This window comes from Haliotis cracherodii, unplaced genomic scaffold (genome assembly GCF_022045235.1).
Source record: "Haliotis cracherodii isolate W230 unplaced genomic scaffold, xgHalCrac1.p SCAF_22, whole genome shotgun sequence".
NCBI classification, from domain to species: domain Eukaryota; kingdom Metazoa; phylum Mollusca; class Gastropoda; order Lepetellida; family Haliotidae; genus Haliotis; species Haliotis cracherodii.
The window spans coordinates 7461095-7482736 of NW_027266278.1; the positions used below are offsets into that span (position 1 = coordinate 7461095).

At 41.2% G+C, this 21642-nt stretch overlaps 1 protein-coding gene across 1 annotated transcript in view; it reads left to right on the plus strand.

Moving 5' to 3' along the window:
- Positions 1-8453: 8453 nt before the first annotated feature.
- LOC139471317 (GRB10-interacting GYF protein 2-like) overlaps positions 8454-21642 on the plus strand; it is a 48015-nt gene continuing 34826 nt past the window's right edge. The window contains exons 1-6 of the mRNA XM_071253624.1: positions 8454-8470; positions 17142-17192; positions 18285-18507; positions 19200-19308; positions 20193-20319; positions 21175-21350. Coding sequence (XP_071109725.1) covers positions 8454-8470; positions 17142-17192; positions 18285-18507; positions 19200-19308; positions 20193-20319; positions 21175-21350 — 703 coding nt within the window. The remainder of the gene's footprint in view (positions 8471-17141; positions 17193-18284; positions 18508-19199; positions 19309-20192; positions 20320-21174; positions 21351-21642) is intronic.

Sequence of the window (21642 nt, forward strand, 5' to 3'; positions counted from 1 at the left end):
ACCTGTCTACGTTTCACATTCTGGAGCCATGTGTCCAAAGCATGCTATGCTATGCTATGCTATGCTATGCTATGCTATGCTATGCTATGCTATGGAAAGTGTTAAACATCCCAGAAAATGAACAAAGTTGGCACTTCAAAACACATTTAAATTTGATTCATAAATAAAATCATGAATTTAAATGATTTGTTGTTAGGGTGTCTACAAGGCCACTATTGGCACCACTCTGACAGTTGAACCTGATATACACACAAACCTTTGTATCAAAGATTCTACTTGAAGGCCAGGCCGTCGATGTAAACAATAGTTATTCAACACACAGAGTCTGCAGCAGTATTTCCTTGAAGGTAAATATGGAGTCACGAATTCATTGTGGGCTTTACTCCTGTGGTACCTCGGTGACGATAGCAATTACAGGCATTTCCCTTTATCTGTATTCCATTTATTTGCAATTATTTGTTTATTTGGGTAAACGAAAAGACTTAACTCAGAAAAATACTACCAGAACCGGAAATAAACGGAACCGGAAATTAGGCACACCGTAAGTCGACATCCAGCAAACCGGAACCGGAAACAAGCCACACCGGATCCGGAAACCATGCACACCGGAACTAGAATTCAGAAAAACCGGAACCGGAAATAAGCCATACCGGAAGTCGACACCAGGCAAACCGGAACCGGAAATGAGCTACACTGGAACCACAAATCAGGCAAACCGGATCCGGAAATCATGCGCACCGGAACCAGAATTCAGGCAAACCGGAACCGGAAATGAGCCACACTGGAACCACAAATCAGGCAAACCGGAACCGGAAACAAGCCACACCGGATCCGGAAATCATGCAAACCGGAATTAGAATTCAGGAAAACCGGAACCGGAAATAAGTCACACCGGAAGTCGACACCAGGCAAACCGGAACCGGAAACAAGCCACACCGGATCCGGAAATCATGCAAACCGGAATTAGAATTCAGGAAAACCGGAACCGGAAATCAGGCAAACCGGATCTGGAAATCAGGCAAACCGGAAATCAGACGAACCGGAACCGGAAATAAGCCACACCGGAAGTCGACACCAGGCAAACCGGAACCGGAAATGAGCCACACTGGAACCAAAATTCAGGCAAACCGGAACCGGAAATAAGCCACACCGGAACCAGAATTCCGGCAAACCGGAACCGGAAATCGGGTACACCTGAAGTCGGCATCCGGCAAACCGTATCCGGATATCAGGCAAACCGGAACCGGAAATAAGGCAAACCGGATCCGGAGTTCAGACAAACCGGAACCGGAACCTGAAATAGGCCAACATCAGGCGCACCGGAACCGGAAATAGGTCACACCGGAAGTTGATATCAGGCAAACCGGAACCGGAAATAAGCCACACCGGAACCAGAATTCAGGCAAACCGGAACCGGAAATCGGGCACACCGGAAGTGGACACCAGGTAAACGGAACCGGAAATGAGCCACACTGGAAGAACAAATCAGGGAAACCGGATCCGGATCCGGAAACCAGATGAAACTTTAGGAGCTATGATGAATATAATGTGCAACATTGTTGAACATTGTGGAACATTGTGCAACATCATCCAGAGCAAAACGGCCGTTCAGTCTCCCTACCCCATACTCCATGAGTTTTAGTCACCTCTTCCTTGAATACAAGGTCACAAGGCAACTGTGGTCTGAGGCCACAACGTGGAAGCACTGCACGGCAAGGTGTTTCAATGTTACATTCTCAGAGGAAACTATCTTTATTCAGTTACGCGCTATATCAATATCATGGATCATGGTAGGGCCATCCATAACATCCAACAGCTTTCGTGTTGCATTTACAGCTCATAGTCAAGCACTGCCCACATGTTTTATGGCTTCGCTGTTTATCTGATAACGGTTGTCATGACGACGAGACAACTACTAACTTTTTGTTTTTTAGTTATACTTCAAAAAGTGCCCTGAAATAGGGTAAGGGCTATGTAAATATAACATATAACATTCCATAAAAATTATTCATATCCAGCAAACAGTCTTGTTCTTTCTGATTTCAAATCAATCCATTGTATTTGTCTTTGTGGTTTAGGCATCTTTGGCGTATTTACAAAACTTGAGATATCATGCAACGTGCATCTCACGTATGCTATTCAATTTCAGGTCCCAGGAAGAAGTCTGCACTGGTGGTTAGCGGGGGATGTTGCGAGCTTATAACCTGCCAGACAAACGATCCTGTGGCACAAAAGCCAGAATGCGTTGTTTCACAACGCTAATGTCGCCACCAGTCATTTTATTAATCTCGCGTTATATCCGAACGTTTATTAATAGAAAGGGTGTTTTCCGGACATGTCACACCCGTCTGGAAATCAACTTCGGCGTACTTTTCGGTTCTTTCGCAAGTGCTTGTGTCTCCAGGTTCGGTCGGCAGTCTCTTGGCACCGCTCGCTTTGGCCCAGGGGCACCCTGGCTGGGTGCAAACCCCCTTTTTAGTAGGAACTCTTTTTTTAAGGGACTTCTTACATACTACATGAACCCCAAACTCAACTCTCACCCTTCGACCCCAGCCAATCCAATCGCTCTCTTTTCATCGGCCGACTAATCGCTTTTCTCCCTTTCCCTTCTTTCGGCTCGATTACCCGGGCCCCGCTTTTGCCCCGCTTCTTCCCCGCTTTTAACGCGCTTTCGCTCGGCTTCGCCCTTTTCGATTTTCTCCCCTTCCCTTCTCTTGCCTCCATTACCCACGCCCCGCTTTTGACCCGCTTTCTTCCATGTTTACGGCTTCGCTTTCAAACACAATGTATTTTTCACAACGTTTCACTACAATTTCAAAAAACAAAACAAAAAAAATATTGTAAATTAACTTCTCTTGTCTTTCGTTTCATCACATTTTTTACACAAAAATTCACGAAATATTCAAAACAAAAAAGTCTTCATTTTACTTCCTTCACTATGTGGCATAATTTGGTTCTTCTCTTGCTTGCTTGCTTGCTTGCTTGCAATTTCCCGTTGTTTTATACTCTTCATTACTTTACCTTCACAGGGTTAGAAACTAATTAACACTTTTAGCCCACTAGTCCTTATAATCATAACATATAGCAAAACCCTTATTTCTTCTCGTCCTTAGGATACCTTTACTGTTGGCCAGTTTGGTAAGGACTACAGGATTAACTAGTGCTAATTTATAACGCTGCCTTCACGTCTTCTGTTGTCTGTAAAACAAATTATTGCATCATTATACTTTATTTTGCCAATATAGGGAATAGTAGTAGTTGTAGTTCCACTTTTTTTACTTCTTTCCACTTTTCACGCAAATCCACCACGTGACTACACCGGTTACACCCAGAGCATCTCGGCACTGCACCGACCGCCAAGAAACGCAGTTTAGCCAGACGGTACCAAGCCACTCGAAGGCCACCGGCTACGCCGAGAGCATCTGGCCACTGCACCGACTGCCAAAAAACGCAGTTTAGACAGCCGGCACCAAGCCACCCGGAAGGAAGCGGCAAAGCACCAATCACAAGCGAGATCACGAAAGCCAAGGCCGTCATTTCCGCAATCGCTGACCATGGCGGCTCACCTATCTGATCGTGGCTGGCTGGCATCAACATACCCAAGGTGCTGGCTCGCTGGGTCTCGTCGCATCTCCATCGACGGAGAGGAGGACGATTATGCACATGCATCTGAAGGTAAGTTCATTCATACATTTCACTCCACGTCTTTAATTTCCCGCACAGAGCGGCCATTCTGTCAATCAGGGACGAAGCACGTTCCAAACCTTGTCCTCCCTTGGCTATTTGCAAGTTTTTCTTTCATCACAGAAAATGTCGCCTGTTTTTGCCGCTCTCTGGTGCACATTGCAAGTGTTTTCGTGGCGAAGAAGCAGGCACCGTGCTTTCTGTATTCTTGTATGTATGATAAATGAGTACCTTCACGCACTAACCACTACCGTATTTCATCCCACAGAAGAACTGCAATTTATTATCATTAATCAACTACATCACGTCCCTCAGTGTAATTAAACCTAAGTATCCAACTACCGTATTTCCATAAAAAAAACCACATCCCTTTATGATGAGTATGCATTCATTATGCTCCTTCGATTGATCAAGTTCTTTGTCTTTATTCCATTGCTGTGGTACAGGCCTGGCGAACCGAAGTCCCCCTCCTGGCTCCCCCCCTCCCTCTCCCTCTCCCCCCCTCCTGGCTCCCTCTCCCCCCTCCCAATCCTGCCAAGTTCATTGTATCAGTGGTTAGTACCTTTAACATCTGCTTTTTCCCTCAATATGCACCATTACCTAATGTAAAAGTCAATAATATTGTTGACATTAGTCTCTTTGTGTTACCACTTTAATGTAACCATGGTTACAGTTGTGTAATTATCCTAGTATCATGAACCAGGAAAAGTGACATCTTTATTAAAACCTTTATATCTAAATTTCAAAGAAACTGATGGTTTTGTTGGTTTCCAAAGTATCAGAGCATTCAGAGTGGTTTGTGAATCACTTGTGCTCATTGTGTTGGACATTGTTCCAGACCCTCTCCAAGATGGCTCCGTGGCCACCGACACAATCTCCTGACACAACATACCACAGCCCCTGATATTTTCTGCTTAATGGAAGATTGTGAAAGGTAGGTGATTTTACCTTGGTCTCATTGTTCACAATAATATTTGTCACATGGTGTGCTGCATTTGTGGTATCAAGCTCACCGCTCTATAACAGCAAGGATGTATCTAGAATTGGCAGGCAAATTCGGTTAAAATTGGGATATAGTTCTAAATTTGAATTTTGTAATGTTAAATGTTCGTACTTTCTGAGGAATTGGGAAATTTTAGATTCAAATTGGGAATTTGTACAATCATTTGCTGCAGACTTGAGGCTGAATATGGGCCTCCGAGCAAGTCTAGATACTCCCAAAATAGATTTACGCGACAGGTCCTTTTCTGTGTATATTACAGCAATGGTGAAGGAGTAACTCAACAATGCACTTTACCGGCACCAGCTGATTTAGCACTAATTGGCTCAGGCTGTCGACTATGGCTCTCACTTCACAGGTTTGTGTTCAAATCCAAACATAGGCTAACCCCAACTTTCTCTTTAGCCCTTTCCGATCAAGCACCCCTTTACAATCATTAGGGTTAGGTACCCCTTTACGATCATTAGGGTTAGGTACCCCTTTCGGATCATTAGGGTTAGGTACCCCTTTACGATCATTAGGGTTAGGTACCCCTTTCCGATCAAACACCCCTTTACGATCATTAGGGTTAGGTACCCCTTTCCGATCAAGCACCCCTTTACGATCATTAGGGTTAGGTACCCCTTTCCGATCAAACACCCCTTTACGATCATTAGGGTTAGTTACCCCTTTCCGATCAAGCACCCCTTTACGATCATTAGGGTTAGTTCTGTAGAAGGGCATGGGTTAGCTATCTCTTTTACTTCACCCAAAGTAATTTATGGAAAATCCATACCATTTTATCAAGTTTCGAGCACCGCCATGTCTCTAACAACCAACAAATGTAACTTGTGCTTGGTGTCAATCCCCCCCCCCCCTCTTTTGTCAAGCTCCCCGGGGCATACTACAGCAAACATTTAGTCCTATATAGCAGGTTTTTGGTACAATTGTCTTGTAACCATGGCAATATTTCAGACACCGGATTACTTAGAATTTCTCATTTTCAGGAGAAATCTAGATTTGCCATAGTTTTGTAGACACACACATATGCATGCAGGTGTTACACACAATTTCACCTCACCTCACCTCACCTCACCTCACCTCACCTCAGAAGGAGAATTTGGACAAAAATAAGTACAAGTTAAACTAATTGGGTCCAAACATCTGAAAGTGTTTCAGCACTACATGTCCATATACCATGTTCATATACCATGTCCATATACCATGTTCATATACCATGTCCATATACCATGTCCATATACCATGTTCATATACCATGTCCATATACCATGTTCATATACCATGTCCATATACCATGTTCATATACCATGTTCATATACCTTGTCCCAGACTTGTTTGTTTACTGCATTGGTGATGCTGGAATATTGCTGCAGCTTTCAATCCCTCACACACATGCTTACGAGACTGGGAGAGTGGAAGGTCGGTGGTTCAATCCCCTGGTGGCCGTCTCAAACTGAAAGACAGTAAAGGATGGTACTTGTTGTTAGGATGAGGGTTGGGTTGGGTTAGGGAAACCTCATCAATGGTTTTTGTAGCTTTGTTATCTTGGTTACATACCAAGGTCCAGTTCACCAAGAACTTGTTTGTGGATGCTTTCAGTCTTGTTGCGAGCCTATGTGGTATGGGTGGCACACTTGTTTTTTTTTTTTCAATTTTGCTGTGCAGAGTTGTGTCCCTTAAGCATGTCTGCCCAGGTAGAGGAAAGTTGATGGTTTGAAATAACCTTGTCTCTTGTTAAGACCCCAAATGATATAAGACAATGACTCCCATTCTGTTCCACCTCACATCCCCTTGAGAGCTGCATCTGCCAATACTCATCCCATTGTCAGCTCTATACATCTTAGACACTATCGGCCTGTATGCTGTAATGTAACTGGAATACTGTTCAAAGTGGCATTAAACCTCACTCACTCACTCACTCTATCATCCTATACTTGTCCCATTATCAACTTTATCAGCCTGTATGCCCTGATTTAACTGGAATACTATTCAAAGTGGCATAAAAACTCACTCACTCACTCACTCACTCATGCTATCCTATCCTATCCTATCCCATCCCATCCCATCCCATCCCATCCCATCCCATCCTTGAATCTAGTCTGGAATTAGGAGACTTGAGTGGTTCCTAATAGAATTATGTTTATTCAACCGTATGCATAACTTTATTGAAGAGACAATATGTTTATCTAAAAATGAATCCAAGAAACCAGTGATCCTGGGTTTGAATCCTGGTTTGACTTCATTATGTTTCCAGGTCATTCAGCACCATACCCATGCTCATGGATTTTGCCTAAGTGGTAAACGTCTAAGACCTACATCACGTCGTTGAACCCAAGTGCACTCCTTCATGCGAATGCATAAATAGCCTGTTTCTGATGTAATTTCTGTAAGATTTGACAGAAAAATGATGATGTCGGCATTTACCTTCATGTCTTATGTTTTCTGGAAAAAAAACAAACATATTATTGCATAATTTTACTCTATATTTTTCACATCAACCAATGTCTCAAATATATCTTCTTCCTCATAGTTCCTCTCTTTTCTACCTATTTCCACTTTTCACACAAACCCACAACTTGTGAACATCCACCCTGCTCATGGTCTCCATTTCACCGCCCACTACACTTGCACAAGTCTCTTAGAATATGTTTATCAGTTCCAATCTTAGTTCCATTAATATAGAAATAATAAGAACACATTGTCCCTGTAAAAGACTGGACACCTTGTAGACCAGTTCATTATAATCATGATAGAATTACTGTACGCCCATGTACTTATAATTCAGTAGAGACTTTGAGCATGTCTAACAATCACCTGCCTTTCTCATTCAGTAGAGACTTGGAGCAAGTCTAACCAATCACCCGCCATTCTCATTCAGTAGAGACTTGGAGCAAGTCTAACCAATCACCTTTCCTTAACCGGAAGCAGCAAGCACCAATCACAGGCGAGATCACAAGGGGCCTTGTTTATCTCAATCAGCTGGCCATGGCGGCACGTTACTTGTGGCTGACATCACTACTCCAACATTCTGTCTCGTGGCATCTCCATCGCTGGTCAGGGACAGTTGTAAGTTCATGTATATATTTCACTTGACAGTTTATTTTTCTCGCATGGAGCTGCCATTCTGTCAAATAGGGACGAGGCATGCTCAAAATCATGGCCTGTGCCTTTGCCATTCACGGGACATTCCAAGACATTGTCACCTGTCTTTGCCGCCCTCTGCTGCACATCCCAAGTGTTTGTGTGACGAGGAAGCAGGCAGCGTGCTTCCTGTATTGTTGTATGTATTATAAGTGCGTACCTTCACACACTGACCACGCCCCAACAGTGTAAACAAACCGAAGTATTCAACTACCGTATTTCCCACAAAAACACCTCTCTTTATTATGAGTATTCATTCATTATGATCCATTCATTGACCAAGTTCTTTGTCTTTATTCCATTGCTGCTGTAAAGGCCTGCTGATCACGTAAAGGCCACGTCTCCCTCCCACGAAAAATCACATAGATCTATCTTACTTAAAAAATTTCATGAAATTCGTTTTGTATTTTATTTCCATGATGTCAGGGCATTAACATTTACATTTGCATAGTAATTATGGTTTATCTTTCTTCCTTTGGCTGTCAATTAGTTGTGTTCATTGTGTTGGACATTGTTGCAGACCCGGACCAACATGGCGTACGGCAACCGACACAACCTCTCCATACAACCTCCTGACACAGCCTCCTGACACAGCCTCCTGACACAGCCTCCTGATATTCACTTCTAGATGAAAGATTGTGTAAGGTAGGTGATTTTATACCAGTGGTAGCAACCGTATTCGCCTTAAAATCACCCCATTCCAATATTACATTTACATGATAAGGTCCTATTTTCTTGTGTATATTGTCCATCAATGTATAATTATTATCAAACAAACTTTGGTGTCACCAAATGTCTTAACTAAGTTCCTTCTCTACTGCTATATGCCTGACAACAGGTTTAAGTTGTTGTGGCTAGACCTAGGACACTTATTATGGTGAATACGGTGCTAACATTTTGTCTCTGACATAAAAGTGTGTTCAGATTTTTTGTTTGAATTGTCTTGTAATATATCATACAAAGGAATCCATAGAATCTCATCATTTGTCAGCAGAAATCTACATTTGGCAAAGCATTATAGACTTGCTTGGGATAGTTTAAGTATTTTTGTTTCGGTGCAGTGTCTCATGAGAGACTAACCCTGTTGTTCATGTGAAAGTAGGAGTGGGTCTTTGCATCTGTTTCAGTATTACATGTCCCTATACCGTGTATACCCATGTGTATATTGCTATATCAACCCACTACTGTTGGGGTTAACATAGCTTTGCTCCAAGTCTGTACTGAATGATAAGTCCATGTATGTATAGTCATTGTTTACTTTGGATAGGCAAGTCTAGATAAGCAGACAGTACTCTTAGGAACCACTTGTTCTTATTATTTTTATAATCTAGGAATTATCATTTAAAAGTAATAATCATTTCCTTGGAGACTTGTGCAAGTCAGTGTTGTCAGTATGTATACACGGGTGATAATACCGTACTTCCTCTGATTAACTGAAAGATAATTGGCACATAAAGAGTCCTGTTTATTTCTTGACCCTTGGGGTGTTTTTACTTGCTAAACTATAATTGTATACAATTTTTTATAAATGTTACACAATGATAACTTATAAAAGCCCTTGCTGTGGATCTAATTATTATATGAAAACTCAGTATAAATATTATATCCTGATAGTGGCGTTAAACAACAAACAATGATGGCATGGGTCATTATTCATATCAGTCACTGGATTGTCTGGTCCAGGTGGGACTATTTCAAAGGATGCTGTCACATAGTGGAATACTGCTGAGTGCGGCGTTAAACAACAAACAATGATTGCATGGGTCATTATTCATATCAGTCACTGGATTGTCTGGTCCAAACTGGATTATTTACAGACTCTCATCATACAGCTGGAATATTGCTGAGTGCGGCGTTAAACAACAAACAATGATTGCATGGGTCATTATTCATATCAGTCACTGGATTGTCTGGTCCAGATGTGATTATTTCAAGGCATGCTGTCATATAGTGGAATACTGCTGAGTGTGGCGTTAAACAACAAACAATGATGGCATGGGTCATTATTCATGTCAATCACTGAATTGTCTAGTTCAAACTGGATTATTTATAGACTCCCATCACAAAGCTGGAATATTGCTGAGTGTAGCATTAAACAACAAACAATGATGGCATGGGTCATTATTCATATTAATCACTGGATTGTCTGGTCCAGATCACTGGATTGTCTGTGTGTATTTCAATGGTATGGGTCATTATTCATATCAATCACTGGATTGTCTGGTCCAGATCACTGGATTGTCAGTGTGTATTTCAGTCGCATGGAAACAAATTGATGGTATGGAGAAAGGGCTTATGCTGGTATTTTATTAGCATCCACATGATGAACTGTTCCTGAAACAGACGATATTTTATGTATTTGACTTGTACCATATGTGTGCGTGTTTTGTCAAGTCAACAATTGACTTGCCTTTTCGTGTGTTTGTGATGGGTGCCAGTGGATAAACCTGGTATCATCACTATTTGATAGTGACTCATATACAACTGCTTAAGATATGGTCAGAATCGTACAATTGACTTGCCTTTTCATGTGTTTGTGATGGGTGCCAGTGGATAAACCTGGATTCATCACTATTTGATAGTGACTCATATACACATGCTTAAGATATGGTCAGAATCGTACAATTGACTTGCCTTTTCGTGTGTTTATGATGGGTGCCAGTGGATAAACCTGGCATCATCACTATTTGATAGTGACTCATATACACATGCTTAAGATATGGTCGTAATTATACAATTGACTTGCCTTTTCGTGTGTTTGTGATGGGTGCCAGTGGATAAACCTGGATTCATCACTATTTGATAGTGGCTCATATACACATGCTAAAGATATGGTCGTAATTATACATGTGACTTGCCTTTTCATGTGTTTGTGATGGGTGCCACTGTATAAACCTGGTATTATCACTATTTGATAGTGACTCATATACACATGCTGAAGATATGGTCGTAATCATACAATTGACTTGCCTTTTCGTGTGTTTGTGATGGGTGCCAGTGGATAAACCTGGATTCATCACTATTTGATAGTGACTCATATACACATGCTGAAGATATGGTCCAAATCGTACAATGGACTTGGCTACTAGTAGAGATTTCTTGTCATTGCCGGTATATGTCATTATTTGTGTTATCTATGTTATTGATCCCAACAATAAGACTTGGTTGATCCAGATGCTTTCCAGCAATGCTTGTTGAACAGGTCTATGACTTGCATCACTTCAGGCTTTCCTCACTCATTAAACTGAAGTACAAGCCTGCATGGATCGCTGCTCATAATATCAATCATTATCTGGGGTAACTGAGTTAGAACTGTTCGTAAGAGGCGAGCACACGGGATGGGTGGTCATGCTTGGTGACTTGGTTGATTGTGTTTCATTATACACCGGCCATGTGTATTGTTGCTTACTAGGGCTGGGACAGTTTCATTATACACCGGCCATGTGTATTGTTGCTTACTAGGGCTGGGACAGTTTCATTATACACCGGCCATGTGTCTTGTTGCTTACTAGGGCTGGGACAGTTTCATTAAACACCGGCCACGTGTATTGTTGCTTACTAGGGTTGGGACAGTTTCATTATACACCGGCCATGTGTATTGTTGCTTACTAGAGCTGGGACAGTTTCATTATACACCGGCCATGTGTATTGTTGCTTACTAGGGTTGGGACAGTTTCATTATACACCGGCCATGTGTATTGTTGCTTACTAGGGCTGGGACAGGTAACTCGGGTACTCGGGTCGGGTGGGTACTGAGTAGGACCCGGGTACCTACAGGACAACCAGCCCCATGGTTATAGGGCTGGGACAGGTAACTCGGGTACCCAGGTCGGGTGGGTACTGAGTAGGACCCGGGTACCTACAGGACAACCAGCCCCATGGTTATAGGGCTGGGACAGGTAACTCGGGTACCCAGGTCGGGTGGGTACTGAGTAGGACCCGGGTACCTACAGGACAACCAGCCCCATGGTTATAGGGCTGGGACAGGTAACTCGGGTACCCAGGTCGGGTGGGTACTGAGTAGGACCCGGGTACCAACAAGACTACCCGGACCTGTTGTTATAGGGCTGGGACAGGTAACTCGGGTACCCAGGTCGGGTGGGTACTGAGTAGGACCCGGGTACCTACAGGACTACCCGGACCTGTTGTTATAGGGCTGGGACAGGTAACTCGGGTACTCGGGTCGGGTGGGTACTGAGTAGGACCCGGGTACCTACAGGACTACCAGGACCTGTTGTTATAGGGCTGGGACAGGTAACTCGGGTACTCGGGTCGGGTGGGTACTGAGTAGGACCCGGGTACCTACAGGACTACCCGGACCTGTTGTTATAGGGCTGGGATAGGTAACTCGGGTCGGGTGGGTACTGAGTATTGATGTAGTAATATGAATATTTTTGCGCATCATGTGTCTTCACAATTTCACTCCCTAAGAATTTGCCATGCACGCGAAACAATAATCTCGCAAGGTTGCATACTGACATGTTATTGGTGCATTTAACTCACATCCAGTTTCAAAGTACCTATGTAAAGTATTGTTGTATTTGTGATGTAGTGTGACAGACTATGAATACTGAATATATACTTGTGAATAAGTGAATTGTTTTGCGTTTCAATGACAATATGACACAATTATTTACAAAACTTACCTTTCCAATAATCTGTCTTCTAAAGAGACTGCTGTAGGATAATAGATGACATAGTTGTCAGACACAACATCACCACACGATATCACCTCAGCCTTCAGGAGAAGGTTCCATATAATTTTGAATGTTTTGTTAGTCTAAATGGCTGTTGTCAGCTGTGTTTGGGTCAAATGACCGCATTAAGAGAACCTGCCATCATAATATTTGATCAGGTATCTGTTGAGTAAAGAAATGATTCACTTAATCATGTCGATGGGTTTTATTGCATGTATGTCACCGATTAACCACAGTACAGTATACAGCTAAATCCACTGAGTACTTCAAACCCATAGTCAGTTAAGAATAATAAATTCACATTTAATCTGGACATACACAGTGGAGTAGTCTGAACCTGTACTATATAAGGACACTGGAGTCCGTAGTAAGTTCCAAGCCTTTGTGTTACTGTAAGGAAATGTAAGAGATTTTCGTATCTACGGCATATGTCATGTATGTGTTGTATGTATATTTAAACCAACAAACTAGTCCTAAGAAAGGAAAAGTGAGATGCATTCCCAATGAGCTAATAATATCACATTAAGTTGAAATAATCCCACTATAGCTTGAACACTTGAAGTCAAATATTGATTAATATTATGTCGTCAATCTAACGTGCTCAATTTTATCAAGTTATGCAAATATCATGAATTAATGGGAGCATTTGAGATAGTCCTGCACTTACAAGTTGTTTGTTTTGTGGGTTAGTGTATTTGTTGAACACTGATGTCAAAGTTCTTTCATCGAGTATCAGATACAAATCCAAGCAATGCAACTTATTTTGATGTGGCTTTTTATTTATAGGGCTCAATAATGTTCAAGATGAGATGAAATGACTGACCACATGGTCATCTGTTTGCCTAGACGTTTGTAGAAGAATTGTGTTGACTTTGCAACATTGCTGTATGTTATAAGCATGGTTATAAGCAACTACAACTTGAGACATATTACCAGCTTGAAAAGTGATAACATTGAGTAACAGATACCAATCCAAACAATGCAACTTATTTTGATGTGACTTGTTAGCTATAGGGTTCAATAAGGTTCAAGATGAGATGAAATGACTGACCACATGGTCGTTTGTTAGCCTAGATGTTTGTAGAAGAATTGTGTTGACTTTGCAACATTGCTGTATGTTATAAGCGATGCAACTTGAGACATATTACCAGCTTGAAAAGTGATAACGTGTAAGGATGCCCCCCACCCCCACCTCCATGGTCTGAAATTCTACTAGCCCTTAGGATAGCTTTACTATGAGACCATCTGACTCGGCCTTTTGGGCGATACTGGCAATGTTGCAGTTTTCTCATGTTCTTTAATTTTATCATGATAATGTGAAAAGGGATTTATTTTCTAGGACATTGACTGATTTTCTCCTGAAGATTCTTTCAAACGTATTTGGTCATAATATGATAGAAGGTCCTATCAACATGATAAAAAATATCCTATCAGGAATTTATTTAGACCTGCAAAGAGGCCGATATTTTGACTCCAAGACTGCAGTATTCCTTAGTATTTATTACTAATATGACTTCCTCATAACAGGATCAATGAGGAAAAGACGTCAGTGTTTTAGTCATTAATTATTTAAACGCCTCTGAATTTAAGAACTTAAAACAAATCCCACCTTTTGAAGAGAGTAAATATGTTGATAATATTACAGGGAAGGAAACACTGTGATCCATCTTCCTGAAGCCTTGCAAATGTGACCACCCTTTTATGTTTGTTTCAGTATCAGTTTACAATTGTTGATAAAGAGGGAAGGACTACTTCAATGTACCCGTGAAGATCCGGGGTAGAATAGGTCTAGAGCAACCCATGCTTGCCGTGAAAGGCAACGATGCTTGTCGTAGGAGGCGACTAACAGGATCAGGTGGTCAGGCTCCTTGACTTGGTTGATGCATGTCATCGTATCCTAATTGCGTTGATCGATGCTCAAGGTTTCAATCACTGGATTGTCTGGTCCAGACACGATTATTTACAGACCGTCGTCATATAGCTGGAATATTGCTGAGAGCGGTGTTAAACAACAAACAAAACTCCTATAATGATGAACTTATTTCCATACAGACACAAGGATGTGTTGCTTCTCAAAGATATCGATTTGTTATGAAGAATATAATAATCTAATTCAACTATTTCTTCAAATTTTATTTAGATTTAAAGATAAGCTACTTCATGTACTTCCTCGTAAGTCACTTTAATGATAAGGTATTTGATTAACGAAGGAAATAGTTTCATTTGCATTGATAACCCCATGAGAATAAGATCTATCATGTTAAACACTTGTTTAGGTTTCTCATGTTCTATATCATGAATAATTGAGTGTTTATCAATGACAGGTAATAATGCCCTTTATCATGTGTATCTTACTGTGTATATATGAATGATATATGTGTAAAGGCATCTTATGTTCTCTCATGTTTATTCTGTTTCTGAAAAAAATCTGCCATTGGGACAAAATCCTATATTTGACACAAACGATTCACTATGAACAATTGCGTGAAGTAGCCGTGTCATACTAGTGGCTACATCATGTGAATACCAATCAACACCCGTGAAGATCCGGGTGGAGAAGAGGTCTTCAGCAACCCATGTTTGCCATAAGAGGCGACACTGCTTGTTGTATGACTAAGGCGACTAACATGGTTGGTGGTCAGGCTCGCTGACCTGGTCAATGCATGTCATTTTATCCCAATTGTGAAGATTGATGCTCATGATGTCAATCACCAGATTGTCTGGTCCAGACTTGATTAGTTACAGAATGCCGCCATATGGCTGTAATATTTCTGAGTGCGGCATTAAACAACAGACAAAAGACAAACAATATCACTCAACCTCTTTGATTGCTTTTATTATCCTAAGTGGGATGGGTGATAAAGGAATGTTTGGCCGTCCGCTACTCAATGGGGACAAATTTTCTCAAAAACTTAGGACTCCTGTTTTGTTTTTTTATGATAGTTAAGATTTACTTCCATGTTAATCCCTTTTATAAGTACTGTATGAACAAACAATACTCCAATGTGCCCCATGGCGGGGGATATTGATAACGCTCTTTTCTTGTTACTTTTAATACAAACCCAGTTTTGGTGTACTGAACTCAGCTTTTGTCTCTTAAAATATCATGTTCTAACATGTTGGCTAGGCAGTAAACCAGTAATACTTACTCATATTATCTGGGGTGTTAAGTAGCTCAGTGATTGAAATGTTTTCTCGTCAGACTGGATTTTGATTCGTTGTGTAAAATTCAACTCATTTAACTCATTTTCTAGTTCATTTTGATATTGGTTCATTGTGAAAATGTGTTGTAAAACTGCAATGCTTTGTTTTCCATGAAACTTAACATTTTGCGTGGACTCATTCCCCATGTAAAGACTGAAACTAGAGGCATTAATGAAATACTATTACTGAAACTGTTGTGGAGGCAGCGATACCTCACTCTATACAGATTTATCTAGGATTCCAAACTTGAGGGCCTTTAGCAGGCAACTTGGGAAAACAGTGTGATATTGGTAAAAGATTGGACTGAGGAATGGCGAATTTTGACTGTCAGCCACTGAGCTGATGTAGATAAACCCCTGCTTTACTGATGTGGGTTTATGCAGGGTTTTACCGGATGCATAATATCATGTCCTTGACATAAAAATTGAAAATTGACGCACATAATGTGCCCTGCATATCCCATGGGATGCTTAAAAAGTATGGCTGTTTGAATCATTAAGTACAATTCGGCTGTAGTTGTGGTTGCATACATATGGAATGTACTTTACACATCCAATGTACTTAGATGACAATCGGATGTGACATGGCTGTGTGTCCTGTGATATCTTGTTGTTTGTTTGTTGTTTAACGCCTCACTCAACAATATTGCAGCCATATGACGGTGGTCTGTAAATAATCGAATCTGTTCCAGACAATCCAGTGATTAACATCATTAACATAGATCCACGCAACTGGGATATGATGACATGCACCTGTGAAGATCCGGGGTAGAATAGGTCGGCAAGCAACCCATGCTTGCCGTAAAAGGCGACTATGCTTGTTGTAAAAGCCAACTAACGGGTTCGGATGGTCAGGCTCGCTGACTTGGTTGATGCATGTCATCTGTCCCAATTGCGTGGATCGATGGTCATGATGTCAATCACTGGATTGTCTGGTCCAGACTCAATTATTTACAGACCGCCATGATATAGCTGGAATATTGCTGAGTGCGGCATAAAACAACAAACAAAACAAAACACTAATTTTGTTTCAAACAAGGAAATCCCCATCCATAATAATGCTTCACAGATACTCTATATCTTATTTGTTGTTGGTACAGTTGTCACTTTAGACACCCAAATCAATAGAAAAATGCTGGTATTCCCCTGTATATCATGTTACAAGTATTACCCGTAATTTTCAGATGCCAGGGGTCTCCATTTATTTCAAATTCAGTGCACAGATATATTGCTTGTGTTGGGTTGAAGGTTACATTGATTTATTTAGATCTGTTCAGAGGCCGATATTTGGCCCCATGTCAGCAGGAAATGAAAGTTAAAATTGAATTAAAATTTTCCCAATTCCTCAGATTTTCTGTAAATAATATTTCTGTATCTGATTATTTGATTATGTCTACTTTTCTTTATTTTTTTCAGCTATTCAACAAATATTAAAATGGCAGATACTCTCAAATTTGGCCCTGAATGGTAAGTACATACACAAAGGGGTTTATCTCTGTAAGGCCACATTTTTTTAATTGCTTTACAGAATTTTTATGGGAAAATACCTGTCGGTAAGAAGGAGAAACCTATCGATATGTGTGATAGTCCAATCATATTTAGCACAGGAAAGTGGGCTTGATGTGGCAAAGGTGGAAACAAGACTTTGATTTAAAAGGCTAGTGGACGCTTTTGCCAGGGAAGATGTATCGTTTCATGAACAACAAACCTTATTTTCATGATTTTTACTCCCAATGTTTCATTGATGTTGACTTTGGATCCTTGCTTGGAAAATATTTTTATTATGGAACATTCATCTTATTGGCAGGATATAGAAAAGATTCTGAATTTTTCTTTTTTCCATTTCAACAAAAAGTTAGGGTTAGCGGATCCGTAGAGCAATTGAAAAAATAAAGTGTGGCCTTGAAAACAGAAATTTGAAGTTACTGGAACCATGCTATGTACAATGACGATTGTATTAAACTGTGTTTAAGCTACCATGCATTGTTGAACACGTTAAATAAGAACAGTGTCTAAAACAAAATTTGTTATGTTTAATATATGAATGACAAAGAGGAAGAGTATTCATTGAAGATAAGTAATATATGCATGGCGTATTAATGAGGGGCGAGGTGTTTGATGGTGTGTGCTGACTTTGAATGAGCACCTAGCTACAACACTGTCAGATTATGAAACAGCTGCAGAATATTGCTGAACCAGAGTCAAAATCAGACTCAGTTCCTCACTGCAGATGTGTATTGTGTGATATAGCTGAGGCTGTATATTACAATGTGTGAAATTAAGCGTTAAAGTCCAGGTGATATGACTAAAATGCTGTTTCACCACCCCACCCCTTTTTTTCTTGCATATTTGCTTAAATGTTACTTCTCTGATATTTATTGATAATTGATTGATACATAGTTAGTGATTAGCGATCTCCATGATCTATATCGATAGCCAGTGTATAACCAGCCAGTGTATAGTGTTGACACACTAACTTCCACCGTGTCACTACTCTTGAGAGCCATTCCTGATGATGGATGTAGAATATTGTTAAAATGCCTTGCTCGTGTTCCCCAGGCTCCGACAGCTGTCTGGCGGGAACAGTGTTGCATCTCCCCCGCCCACACCTGGGTTAGGGGGCAAATTCAAGCTAGCAGAATACAGATATGGGCGGGAGGAGATGCTAGCCCTCTTTCACAGTAATTACAAAGCCCCTGAAGACCTTGTCAACTTCCCGCCAGTCTACGTTGAAGAGGCGCAGAAACCACTAGCTCTAATTTCTCTAACTGAGGAAGAACAGGTAAGGGATTAAAATGCTTTTGAGGACTTGTTTAGTATTATTCATTTTAAGTGCCTTGGGTGGATTCCAGGTGAGAATGTCCCCAGCAACTTGTGTTGGTCTTAAAGACGCCACTTGATGGATTGGGTAGTCTGGATGAGTTTAATAGTGTGTCATTCTACCAGGACGTCGTGGATAATTGCTCACAATATCAATCACTGGATTGTGTACTGAGATATGAGCTAAAGGAAGGTCCAGGGTTTGATCCCTAGCCGCGTCGTACCAAAAGACTTTAAAAGATGGTACTCGTTGTTACCCTGTCTGACGCTCAGCAATTAGGGGCTAAAACAAGGACTGTGTCGGCTCGGAGTCAGTATACTGTGTCTGAGTGGGGTATTCACGTTAAACTGCGGCATGGTATCTCAGTGGGCTAGCACTATAAATCGGCATCAGTTCAGACTAGTTCAAGCAGCCAAACACACATAGGCGTGCATGTTCGTTGCTATAGAAGTGCAGTAATCTTAGACACAACGTTAAACCCCATTTCACCTTACCTCACCTAAGTTTCTCGTTAACATTTTGCAGGTAGGATCAAAGAGAAAATTGGTATGAGGCTGTTTCAGGAGAGTTTTTTGAACTGACTGCTCAGCTATTATGAGAACCCTTGGTCAGCCTGGACATGAATTATCACAAGTTTCTGTTTCCTTTTACAGAGGTTGATGTCTCAGTCTGTGAACAGTACAACAGTGCTCCGGTCCATGGGTCGAGGGGGGCAGCCAGTCCGGGGTGGCAGAGGGGGTGGAGACCGGGGGAGAGGCAGAGGTAGGCACCCAACAATCACCTGGTGACCACAGGGGTTGAAACAATGCACCAACGTCGCAATATATGTATCACTGTGTCATTAAAAACGTGATCCTTGCCAGAGTACCCTTGGCTAAGATGACATAATCGTGAATGAATAACCAAACAAAAGTCAAATCTTTTCACAGGATATTTTTTAGATATGCTTTATGACAACACAAGTACATGATCAGATTGAATAATGAATATTGCTGAAATGTTAGTCAGAAATAGTTTGTGAACTATCTGATGTGCAGATGTTATTGGAACCATTTATCGAAGACTAGATATCAATCTAGAATGAGAGACATCATCATCCCGAGCTTGATATGGCAGTGCGTTGGTGTATCGTTTCAGCCCTCTGTGAGAACTGTGTGGCTTCAGTTAGTGAGAATACCTGTTTATGAATTCTGTGGTATTTAAGACTGGAAGGAGCACGGGTGGCCCAGTCGTCTAAGGCTCTGCGATTCACTGTGGAGAGTTGCGTCCCTTGGGCATGTGGGAAACCTATGATTGTGGGTTGGAATCCTGGTTCGCCCCAATTATGTTTCTAGGTTTGTTGGCATCATACCCGTGCTCGTGGGTTTTACTGAAGTGGTAAACGTCTGAGACCTGCATCACTTCGGGATTTCCTCCCACATTAAGCTGACACGCCGTGATATAACTGGAATAATATTAAAAGCGGTGTTAAACCCAACTCACTCACTCACTCAAGGCTGGAATTAAGACCTTACTTTGAGATTTTCCATGATGTGTTTAAAGTACTTCAGAAGTTCATCTCCATGTACAGTCTTCAAATATCCATCACCAGATACTGTAGATATAAGTGTGAAGTAATTCATGATGGTTGTGTCATTCTTACGAAGATGGCACTTTTTCAGGGCGGGGACGAGGCGATGGTTTCCCTCCAAGAACTCAGCCCTTTGACCAAGCAGAGAACGGCGGTGGTTTTGGGAGATCGCGGGGTCAGAACAAAGATGGATGGGAAGAAGTGTAAGCCTGATGCTGACAGCTGTCTGTGTTTTTGATGCAGATGATGACATTTTAAGCACAGCTGTTATTGTTGCCAAGTTGGAAGTGTCAAAATGTTCTATATGTAGAAATGGTTAAGGCCATTATTGATTTGACTTTTGGATAGTTGTTACTGAACTTGGGATATTATCTCTTGGCCAGACTCAGTTGGAATATATTTTGGGATAATTTCGTCAAGGTCACTAGTAATCCAAATATCAAACATGTTGTGAACATTAAGATTATTTCAGAGCACGTAGCAACAAGATCACAATCAGTAATTACTGCTGAATCATTGACACCTTCACCAACATATTCTTCAGGAATTGAAATTACCTTGAGTCAGCTTGTCCGAACATAGTAAGATTCAGGAAAGAATCGTGACATTTCCGTATTGTCTACAACTTTTACCATTAGTTAGGTTGACTTTACTTCCATTTGCCATTAGACTACTGGTTACGCCATCGAAAACGAAATACACAAAAAATCTACTCGCAGGTTAAGGTATCTTTATCCACCAAGTGATAACGGTTTCAGCACCTACCGAAGTGTTGCATTGAAATAATAAAGAAGTTGAATTCCATAAGTCAACCGAGTCGTCACAAAAACTGCCAGTTTTACTCATCCCTACTACCTTAGTCATACAATAAAGGTGACTACCTTCTCTGACTGTTGCTTCTCAGGTTTCATGATGAGGAAACTTTTGTTCAAGTTTCCTTTCCGTGTGACCTGTTTGGTAAGGTTGTCGTAGAAAACTGATGACACAGTGTCACGCTATCACGGAAATTAACAACAGCAGCTGTAAAATATCTATTTCATGTGCATTGCGTTTTCCAGCGGTAAAAAGTATGACCGAAGCTTCTCCACCCGTACTATTGAGGACGTCCAAGCAGTGGGGCGACACCCTCAGTTCTCTCGATCGCTGAGCAGTGATAATTGGCGAGAGAAAGAAGAGACACATGAAGATGATGCAGGAGACTGGCGAAGGGCAGGGCCACAGAAAGAAAGATGGAGTAAGTTGGCCAACAGATGAATATGCTCTTATATTAGTACGGACCACCTCCATGCAATTATTTTGAAAAAAAACCATTTCACCTCAAATGATTTGATTGTTTTTTTCATAATAGAATATATTCTACTCGAAGTTAAATTTCACCTGAATATTTCCTATGGTTATAGGTAATCTGTCGTGACAAAAGTGGGTGTACTTTAACTTCTTTAGAGTAGTATCGATAAAATATACTGGATGATCAAGAATGCTTCTTCCTAACGAAACTCGACCACTGAAAGTCAGGGGTAAAATAG